At 47.8% G+C, this 11,276-nt stretch overlaps 2 protein-coding genes across 2 annotated transcripts in view; both read right to left on the bottom strand.

The window, feature by feature from the left end:
• The window catches only part of abcc13 (ATP-binding cassette, sub-family C (CFTR/MRP), member 13), a 14,017-nt gene extending 13,722 nt beyond the window's left edge, over positions 1–295 (bottom strand). Inside the window, exon 1 of the mRNA XM_042710340.1 lies at positions 272–295. Coding sequence (XP_042566274.1) covers positions 272–295 — 24 coding nt within the window. The remainder of the gene's footprint in view (positions 1–271) is intronic.
• Positions 9–11,276, bottom strand: part of pola1 (polymerase (DNA directed), alpha 1) — a 66,165-nt gene continuing 54,897 nt past the window's right edge. Inside the window, exons 36-37 of the mRNA XM_031583843.2 lie at positions 8,135–8,231; positions 9–1,216 (exon numbers count right to left, since the gene is read on the bottom strand). Coding sequence (XP_031439703.1) covers positions 1,077–1,216; positions 8,135–8,231 — 237 coding nt within the window. The 3' untranslated portion in view covers positions 9–1,076. The remainder of the gene's footprint in view (positions 1,217–8,134; positions 8,232–11,276) is intronic.

Below are 11,276 nucleotides of genomic sequence, written 5' to 3'. Positions count from 1 at the left end.
TTATAAGTGACATACACATGGCTAGAGACACCTGCTGGACACAGAGACCACCCAAATGCCATCACCTCAATCCTCTCCAGTCGTCTCCTCTGCCTTCAGCCAAAAAGGCACCAAACGAGGCTCATTCAAACAAGTGTCCAATCACTGCAAAATGGGAGAAACATCTCCAGAATCAAAGGCATTGTACGTATTGTATGTATCATTGGCTAATTGCTGTGCAGTGAATGTGGCTGGGGTTGTAGGGGGGGTATGTGATGAGAGAAGTCATTACAGGGCAGAGATCCAGAGATCCCATCAGGCAGGCCTGTGTGAGCTCCAATCTGCCTGTTACTTAGCCATGATTGGTATTCCCTTGGACTGTCCTGGGGTGTGTGGGGTGTGTAGTGTGTGTGTATGTGAGTGTGTGCCTAGGGGGGAAAGTGCATGGTTTTGTGGCACAAGTGCGCAGAGGGGATCCACCTGAGAGGGTCTTTATCATCTCATGAGAGTCAGTTTCGCCAGGGAATCATATGACGATTAAAAGAGATGAGGGGAAAAGGACTGCACGGACCAGGAGAATGCGGGGGGGTCAAGGTGATTGACAACGGCTCAAACGGTCCCTTACATGGCTGGAGACGCTGTCATTACACACTGAATTGCCGTTAGAATAAGACCTGTGACCCCTGCGTATTCACATGTGCCGGGTCGAAATGTGGCCAAACTAGACGAATGTCGCAACAGGAGAGGGTAATGCCATGGCTGTTTAATTGTGGGCGGCACAACACTGACCTAGATCAGATTACATACTGGCCGATAACTGGAGAATCATCCTACACAAACAGCAGAACAAAAAAAAAAAAAGAAAAGTCATGAGGTTGGGCTATAACATGGAAGGGATTGTGGGAGGTTTTGTCAATAAAAAAAAAGGTACTCAGTCCGTCGAATGGCAAGTTGTTCTGTTAAATACAAATAGCAATTCCAGAGGTTACAGAGCTGAGAATGAGCTTCTGGTTTGAAGTCTCATCGGAAATTTGGAAAAGCAGGGTTGAGAATCACACATCAAATCTGGTGCACTCGTCGGAGACAGATGTGGAGGTTTACTTGAGCGCTGTGAAGGCCTGGAAGAGTTTGGCCAGATTGACCTCCGAGTAGCTGCTGGAGGTGAGAGTGCGGTCCACCACGTCCTTCAGCTTCTTGTACGCCTGACGCTCTGAAGCCCAGCGGTTCTTCACCATCCCTGAAGAGAACAAGGACATGAGGGTTTAATGTATACATGTCTGTGATAAGGGTGAAAAATGTGATCATACGTCAATAAAGTACAGGTTTCTTGAAAACCAGGATGAAAACCACCCTAACATTTTGTAACACTTGAAGTAACACTAAAGTAATTCATTGGAGCAGCACACCGTGATATTCAATGTGACGTTTAGGTGATCAGCAGAGCCATATCTAAATAAGCCCACTGACTGCCACACCAGATTTGAGGGTAATGGAGATAGAGGTAGCCAATGTCATCAGGACTTGAGATGGAGTGGAGAGTGCAGGAATCAATACAGATTTGGCGATCCGATCCGGGGAGTGCGTTGGTCGCAGAAAAAGAAAAAGAAAAAAAGAGGCCCGGAAAGACCCAGGCACAGCAGAGTCCTGCGGATGAACATATGATCCACCTGGTGGGGAGGAGGGGGCGGCAGTGAGGGAGGGCTTTCGGGTCGATACCCTGGGCCATTTCATCCCATGGAAGGACCTTCAATTAGAGTACAGCTGATGCAGGAGCGACGGGCTGGCTCACAGGAGTCAGCTGGTGTTATGGCCGCATATCACCTTCTACGGGAGTCCTGCCTATTTCATTGGTTTATCTCAGCAGAAAAGGACCTAGACTAGTATTACAAAGCTGGGTCACTGGAGGCACTGGTGGTGATCTTGCTAAAGCCACTGACGTCCACATTGAGGCCATCCACTACATGACTAAGCCCGACTTCGAATGCTGCATACAGTCTTCCTGACAGACACGGCGAGTGGGATGCATGGGTACAGATTTCACCTGCAACTACAACCTTGTGACCTCACATTGTTGCCAAGGCAACCTCGGTCTCCTCCAGGAAAGCACAAAAACTGGAACTTCATGGAAATATTTTAGAGAAGGTGCAACAGAGCATGCAGCTGCAGACATTAACCATGGCCTGAGAAGGCTGTGTGACCAAACACTAGCGTGTCAACCAAAGCCATAACTGGGGATCCGACTATGCCACCAAATCGTCTTCATTAGACGGCCCCCCGTGTTCTACCTGATGGCATCGATCTCCAAAAACTGTGCATTGTAATGCTTGTAAACATAAAAGTAGGTGAAGGTAAAGATGATTTGCTTCTTTAGTATGGAAATACATTTTGGCCACAAACGAGTTTGTGTGAGCCACTGCATCTCAGGACTTGTGTGTGGTTTTGCACGCAAGCGTCACCACTGACCCCACTGTGTTTGAGGGTTTGCAGGATTTGATGGATGTCTTAAGCTCTTCCAAGTCTTTTGCTTTTCTCTACAACAGGGCGACGTCTCATCTTCCTGCCTGACCCCATCATTCCAACACCTACTCCCATGTTGTTCTCCCTTTATCTCTCAATGGTTCTTTTCAAATGGATGCATTAGCAGGTATGCTGCTCGAGTAGTTAGGCTGACTGCCCTGTGGGTAACAAGGGTTAATCCTACATGCACTGTGGGGAAACCAGATGGATCTCTTGGGAAAGGAGACCGCACACTAACAGCCATCCACAGCAGCATCGGCAACCATTACCATGTGTTTTACCTCCGGGGAAAGGGAGACGGGTGAGAGTAGCAAGAGAGCTAGAAAAAGGAAGGAAGAAAGAAAGAAAGAAAGAGAATACACAGAACAGTACCACATGAAATACAGAGGGAGAGGGGGAGAAGACTATTTACCTGAGGGGAGGAGAGGAGGGGTGGATGGGGGAAGGAAAGGAGAGAAAAGATGATGCATGATCAAGCGAAAGCAATCATGTCATCATTTTTGAAAGGAGGGAGAAAATTATTCTTCTCCCCCCCCCCCCAACCCAACCCACTCCTCCTCCTCCTCCTCTTCCAGTCTTCTTCATTCTTTTTTCTCCCCTCAATCACTGTGTGGAATGGATAAAAGAGCAACTTAAAAGCCATGGAGGTTGTCAGAGACCCCCAGTTCCCTTCGTGGCCCTGCAGGGGTCGTATTTAAAATAAATAGCATTCCTTAAACTGCAAGAGAACATGAGACGAGGTCTGTGCCTGCGTATGGGGGGGCTGGTGGACTTGGACGCGAAGAGATACAGTGGAGGCAGAAGAGGGGGAAAAAAAAAAAAAAGAAGGAAAAGAGGAGAAGAAGACCACAAAGCAAGAAAGAAAATGACAAGTGGAGGTAACCGACAACATCGGTGCCTTGCCTCATCCCACTGGCCGGGCTTAGCCAGTGCTAGAGAGAGTGGATCAGCCTCCATGCGCTCTAACTAGGTGTAAATACAATAACAAGCATGTAATTAAGTGAGCATGATGAAGTTAATGGAGATCATACATTCCATTTGGGCTTCTTATGAATATTCTATTAGATGTTATCAGGCAGCTGGAATAGCTGTTAATTTAATCATCACTCGGAGCGGAGAAAAGTTCTTTGTGCGAGTGTAATTGCACAGAATGAATAATTGATTTGACAATCGTACCCGCAGATTTTCCACCAGCTCCAGGCTGGCAGTGTGCAGGGGGGAGGAGGGGTGGTATATGTGCGTGTCAGAGAGAGAGAGAGTGTGTGTGTGTGTGTGTGTGTGTGTGTGTGTGGTGATCAGGAAAGGGAGGGCAAGCATATTCCACCATGAAGAGGTGGTAGAGGAGCTAGCCGGCAAATTGAGCATTATCTGTACACTGATAAAGGACAATTTTTTATTTTATAAATGCGAGGAAATTACATTACGGTGTGTGCGTAATCACACTGCCCACACTTGAGAGAGTCAGAGAGACAGAGGGGGTGTGAGGAAGAAAGAGCGAGAGCGCAAAGTGGAAGAGTTAAAGGGGATGACTAAAAAGAAAGCAATGAATTGCTCTTCATGAAAGAATGAAATCAGAGTTCAACATGATTTGGAAGTCATTGATATGGGATATCTAATTTTTCCAAAGGGAGAGAAAATATTTTATTATGGAAGGACTCCCGCCAGGGCTGAAATTGCCTCCACATTTAACTCAGTAGCTGCAATCAGGTGGCGGACTGCGGTCTACATGTAGATCAGATCCACAGCCTGCATCTAATCTCTCACTTTACACACACCCGCACACACACACACACACACACACATAAATGAGCACCCCCACGTATACAGTGGGTACACTCACACAGTGAGTTTAGGTGATTCTCGCTCTTTTTTTCTTCTTTTTTACAAAGACAATCCCACTGTGAATGTTGATGAGGGCAGTAAATATGAAGCTGTGACTCTTGATGGCCAGTTGTGCGGAGGAGGTCTGATGTCCTTCCTAGCAGAGAGGCAGAGAGCGGAGAGACGAGCAGGCCCGGGAGCCAATCATGCAGCTCCACATCCTGCCAGTGGGCGGGCCTATACGATGCATACACATGCAAACACAGCTCTGGAAGTCTGTGTGGCGAAGACAAATGGATGCGATGAATGAGAGTTCAGCACTTTGACTTGCTTCCAGAAACATCTAAAATGGTGAGAATGGCTGCTTTCCAAGGTCCCGGTACAGCGATGATGTGACGAGGGGAGGGAGGGCGCGAGCAAACAAGCGAGCGACGGAGACCGAGAGAGGGGAGAGGTGGGCGTTCTAACCCCTTGGAGCCCGGAGGAGAGGTGAATGTGCATTGGCTTGCTTGTGTAGATGGAGGAAAGTCGAGAAAAAATGAAGTAATCACCAGTGGGGGAGAATACTCCAGATGGCTGCAACGTCGTCCGTCTGGGGGCAATTTCACCATTAGGCGGTGACTGGACACACAAGGTTACCCATACACTCTCCACACACCATTTCACAACCCCCTTAGACGTCAAACCTCCGCTGACACCCATGGTCTTCAAAACATCCCCTAGTGGTCAACATGGAGAAGCGCAGTAGACATCTCGATTGTGGTCACTGTAGCCTGCGTTGAGTAATCGTAACACCTCTCCGGACTTAACTCCATCAGGCTGACCACCGTTTATTTTCCACAGCCATTGTGTTCTCTCTCTCCCCCCCCCCCCCCCCCCTCCATCCTTCCATCTCCTGTTGGCCGGTTAGCCCACTGCTGGTGTAGGAGCAACCCCCCCCCCTCCCACCCTATAACCTTATGGCCCGAGCGTCCAGTGGCCCACTCTCGCCTCATCTTCCAGCGCTGCGGCTCCGCAGTTATCTAAAGCGCCACAATAACAGTGAGGCAGACAGAATAGGGCAGGGAGAGGGGTGGTGGTGGTGGTGGGGAGATTGGTTTTTCTATTGTGTGGCTGGGCCTGGCATAATGCCCACTTTAAAAGCAATTCCTCGCTCATCAGACAGACAGAAAATCTGCCAGATACGACACTAAACGTCCCTGAGTGGGGTTGGGGGTGGGGGGGGATTGGTGTATGGAGCGAGTTTGGTAGAGTTATGGGGGTGGGGGTGGGGGGGTGCACCCGTTTGTGTCTCTGCACACACTCTGCACAAGTGTGAGTATGTGTACATACGTTTGAATGTGCTATTGTGTGTCGGTGTGCATGGGAGTGTGTTTGAAACTCCAAGATTTTAGCCGTACGGTTGGCTATTGTACACGTTTTATTCTCTGGTCTCCTCACTGTTGTGCCACTCATTGTCCTGTGGGCTCTTACCGTTAGCTGGCACACTGAGCATGGCAGAGGGCAAAACGCTACTGTCGTACAACGCTAGAAGACCTCAAACCACCTTCACCACAATCCTAAAAAGAAGTGAGGGGAAAAGGACTTAAATGTCTCAGGACCGGAAACATTGATTCAATCGGGGTGAAATCAAATCTTTTGAATATTTATGCAACTGTACTGTAAGATGGCTGCGATAACAAAGGCACTGAGTGTACCAGTATGTGTGTCCTCTAAAACATCGACGTGACTTATAAGGAGGAATCTGCGACAGTGGTACAGTGGTAGAGAAGTCGTTTAGTAATCAGAAGGTTGCTAGTTCGATTGCTAGTTCGATTCCCTGTTGAAGCGTCCTTGAGCAAGACACTGAACCCCTAATTGCTCCTGATGTGCAGTGTGCCATCAATGTAAAATGTAAAATGTGTATACATTGTAAGTCGCACATATGTAAGTCGCTTTGGATAAAAGCGTCTGCTAAATGACTAAATGTAAATGTAAATGTAGGAACCAGACTCGGAAGTAGGAATCCTCTCAGTACAAAACGACCAGGAAATCTGATCGTCCACAGTACCTCCCGAGTCTCTGCCAGTCAAGCAAGAGACTCAGTGGCCGAGTGTTGCAGGTATGAAAACGCTCACGAGTCATGAAGGCTGACCAGGCTTTGTTGTGGAGACCCAGCGGAGCCGAAGACAGAAGGCCAAGGAGGCAGAGACATGACAGGCACCCTCAGCCTGGCCAGATATCCACCTCTGTGGGGGTCATCCCTGGGGTCTAAATCAACTCAAATAAACCCCTGTAAGGTGGAGGCACGAGCAGCTACAAATAGTATAGGACAACCGGCCCCAGCAATTTCCCCACTGAACAGCCTGTGTCCCTGCGGTCTGTAATGCAGTAATGCGGGGCATTACTGGGGCAGACAAGGGGGCGAGTGGGGGGATAACCACCTAAAGGCTATACTTTACTGCTCTGTGTAGGATGCACATCCATCAGAGTGCTGCTAATCCCCCCAATAACTTACAACGCAGTTATCCCAGTCTGGGACCAGGTGGACTGGCAGTGTGTGTGTGTGTGTGTGTGTGTGTCTGATGTTTAAGTTGGGTGTGTCAGAAAACCCTATTCACGCCATGAAGATGGTCTGATTTAGAGCTATGTAGTGTAAAAATAAACCTTATAACAATTCAAAACAAACAAATAAAAATAGCTGGTACAGCTGCAGCATTCTTTTTTTTTTTTTTCCAAAGGTAAAATCCAGACTGATAAGGCCTTGCAAGCAGACACAGAGTAGTCAGAGGAAGGGAGGAGGAAAAAAAAAGAAAAAAAGAAAAAAAAAAACAATCTACAAACAATTACTGACGGAATCAACAAAAGAAAAAGTAAAGAAATAAAACATTCAGAAGGAAAAGCCAAGTCTATAATCATGTTAGCACCCCAACTCCCCAACCCCCCCTCCAATCCCTCCAGCTCTGAGTGGTCATCTATTGATTACACATTATATATATCTACGCCGCCTTCTGCCTCGTCGGCCGAAACTGGCACGGGCTAGGAGGGGGAAAAAAAAATAAAGAAATATATCAGTCTATTCCAAGAGGTCCTTTTTAATCAAGTGACATCAATCAAAGAGGATTGTGGGTAAGGAGTCGGCATGGCTCAGGCTTGAGCGCGTTCAGGCCGGATCCCCCTTCAGCCCGGGCCCAGGGGCGAAATATATGCTCCATGTCCCATTATTTATGAAGGGCTATCCTTTTGCCTTCTCGCCAATTACTGGCCCTATCATTTTCCAAAATCTAAAAACTGTTTTCAATCAACACAGCCAACGCTATTACTGAGTGCTCGCTGGCCAAGAGGAGGCTCCTCTCTCGCTCACTTGCGCTCACTCTCACTCTCCTCGGCTCCCTCAAACTGATTGGAGCGCTTTGCATTCAACGCCGTTCCGTGATTGAATCCGTCGCCTGAATTAGGGCTGTCGACTCGAGGAGCTGAACATCCTTAACCCAACCCCCACCACCATTGCCATCCACGATGTCGCCACCGCCACCACCAGCAGCACAGCACAACTCACACCTCATGCGTATGTGCTGGTGTGTGTGTGTGTGTGTGTGTGTGTGTGTCTGTGATGGCAAAGGATGGATGTGTGTTTTATGTATGTTGTGAAGTCTGTTTTTGTGCGTGGAGATGAGTAAGAGTGTGAGTGAAATGTCTTAATTTTGTATTTTTTGGTCAGAAAATGGGTGGGGCTGCACATGTGCACAAGCGCGTACGTATATGTCTGCATTCATGTGAAACAACAGAGAGAGAGTGTGTGTGTGTGTGTGTGTGTATGTCTGTGTTCTTGTCTCACCTCTGTCTTCTGGTGTCAGGACCTTGTTGAAGGCGTAATCCCAGTCAAAGATGAACCTGTAGAAACTCAGCTGGTTGTACAGGGCCTTCTCAGAATACTGTAGAAAAAAGAAAAAACACACAAACACACTATTAGTGTATTCACAGTCTACTAGTATAAAACACCTCCATCAACGCACTACAACGCCAAAAACGTCAACCGCCAAGTCTCACTGGCAACACCGGCCACTGAACATGGCTGGTTGGGTAAGAATTTGGCCAATATTGACTTACTCCATTATAGTAATTGCCCTCATTTCTCGGGCAGTTTGGTGTGAATGGGACCAGCTACTGAAGGTTGTCTGAATCAAGCCTCTTGGGGAACTCTTGTCATACAAAGGCATTAACATGACAATCCCATTCAGCGTGCACTCACCCCCAAGTCGCTCGCAAAGCAGAAAAGGACTGTCTGTAATTACACCCACTGGCTGCTCGGCCCAATTTCCACATATTCATTGGACCCCCCTGGCAATGGCAACATGTTTTAAGGTGCTCTTTGAAAACAATGGCACTGCGGTTCTGTTTGGGGGGGGGGGGGGGGGGGGGGGGTGTTAAGTCCAAGACGCCCTGTATGCCGAGATGAAGACACTTGGCCAGTGATTGAGGCAGGCGGTCTGAAGGAGCAGGGGAGATACGTTCCTACAGTGTGCTCCAGATCTCCTGTCAGCAGGTTTACCAGGGGAAGATCTCAAGCACCCACACAGAAATCTAATGCAAGTTCCAAGTCAGATACACAAACACTGTTTATTGTAGCGCAACTGTGGTAGTCACTCAGATAAGATTTGAAAAGAACCAACCAACCTTGCAAAAAAAAAAACACACAACAAAAAAACAATTAGCCATAACCGTGGTGCTGTTTACCTTGTGTGGATGTGTGTGTGTGTGCTTTATTTTTTTCTCCCCCCCCCCTCACAGGAAAATGAGGGCCTGGAACATAATGAGATTGCAGCAATTCAATCAAGGGAAGCAGGAGAATCACCTGCGTTAATTACAGGGCTGCAGACAGGTAGCGTTCGTCGCCGGTTTAACTCTGCCACCGCCCGAGCCAAACACCGCCATGGCTGTCAGCCCCAAGTTTGGAGTCATACAACCTGTACAATTGCTTTGTTGGCTGAGATCTTACCCCTTGTCTGCCTCACACACACATACATACACACACACACACATACAGACATAGAGAAATCTCCCCCTACTGCAGTTTGATCAAGAAACAATCTGTTTGGTTTGTAAATTCGGCGGTAATTACCGTAGTCACCATTGGGCTTGCCAGAGGAGACCAGGTCGTGCGAGAGAAACAGAGAGAGTGAGTGGGAGAAGGGAATAGAGAGGAGAGCTTGAGAAGAAGGTGGGAGGGAGAGAGAGAGAGAGAGAGAAAGGGAGAGAGAGCTTTAGAGAAAAAAGAGGAAAGAGAGAGAGAGAGAGAGAGAGGTAGAGAAAAGACAGACATGGTGATGGGAGATCAGCTTTGAAATTACCTCCTTCATAATGGTTTGTTTTGATAAGGCTTTGTGTGTGGAGCTGATGAACAACAGTTGCTGTCAATTTGATTAGCTATTATACTTTTATGTTAATTGCCATTATTGGGCTGCAGTTCCTCCCGTGTCACCATAGAAGCGAGGCGATGCTGTGCGCACAGAGTGGGGGAGGCGCACGCGTGTGTGTGTGTGTGTGTGTGTGTGTGTGTGTGTGCGCGTGTGTGCGTGCGTGGATGGGTCTCTTCAGCAGACAGGCTTTTAATTGCCCTCCACAGCTTCCGCTGAGCCAGGCAGCTGTTGACCCATAATACACTAGCTGGTCAACAACCCTGCTTGTCGATTCAGCAATGTGCCTATAATGGAGGCACAATTGCCATTGCCAACACAAGAGATATCTGGCAGAGACACACACAAACAGACGGACACACACACACACACACACACACACACCACACAGTGTCTGCTCTGGGTTTGTGAAGGGGTAATGCATGTACTGTTTGGGTTAAGGACCAATACATTAACAATGACAATGTATTACCAAGGGGACTATGGGTCACACTTCTGCCCCAAACATTTCACCAGCACTCTGTTTACCACAGTAGTATATCACTAGACACCATTACACAGTCACCACCTCTCCACACTCACCATATCCCATATACATATTGGTTTTGAATTCTGAATATATGCTAACATTTCTATATACACCAGACCTTGACCATTGATCATATACTATGACCACTTTTGGGACCCTATTACCATCAACACTGCACATTCAGACAGCTGTCCTTTTAAGGTTAAGCTTAAGCTTCATCAAATTGGACGGCCGATGAAAGGCACTTTTTTTTGTCAGCTACACTATGGCCTGGTGTTAGCCCCCTCTGGGGAATTAACCTTTGTGGTTCCCAGGTGCTCCGCTGTGGCTTCTTCTTCTGTGTTTCTGGTTGTTATCCTGATTGGAGGACCACAGAATCCCTCACAGGCTGCATCAGATTGTACTACTCCGGGTTTTCTCCCTTACTCCGCTGCGCTCCGCTCCGCTCATCTTTGTGTGGTTTCGAGTCCATGCCTTCATGAAGCGCCCTCATGGACTGCTGCTGGCACCATGCTTTGCTGCAGATATGGGGGTTCCCAGTATGACACCGAACGCCTAATACACCACTGAGCGGCCCAATCACAGTCAATCATCGGTCTCATCAGATCACAGAACCCCCCCCCCCCCCCCCTCCACCTGCTGCCGTTCCTCCGCAAAGTGACACTTGCCACACATCATTTTATTCCACTTACTTCAGCTTTTCTTTTCGCCAAATCGCGGAGTATGAGGCAGGGGACCCTTGCTGTTTCCCTTCTTTGTTCTGAGGGTAACTGTAAGTCTCATAGGCTCCTTAACAGGACTGCGGTCCTTCCACTCGCTATGTGATGGATAACTACGCCTCGGAGTGCGTTCAAATCGACTAACTAGGGGGCGACGGTTTCACATCATGGGCTAAGGGGTTTGCAAGCTGCTATTACCTTTCAATAATTCTTACAGTTACAAGGCCATGTACCACTTTTTATATAGTGGAGACTACATTAAAATACATACAGACGCCATCAGGCTAACTATTTGTCAATCATTTTTGATGTTAA

This window comes from Clupea harengus, chromosome 17 (assembly GCF_900700415.2).
Source record: "Clupea harengus chromosome 17, Ch_v2.0.2, whole genome shotgun sequence".
In the NCBI taxonomy this organism is placed as follows: Eukaryota; Metazoa; Chordata; class Actinopteri; order Clupeiformes; family Clupeidae; genus Clupea; species Clupea harengus.
The sequence above is the reverse complement of the archived record's forward strand: the minus strand, read 5'-3'. Positions and strand labels throughout refer to the sequence as shown.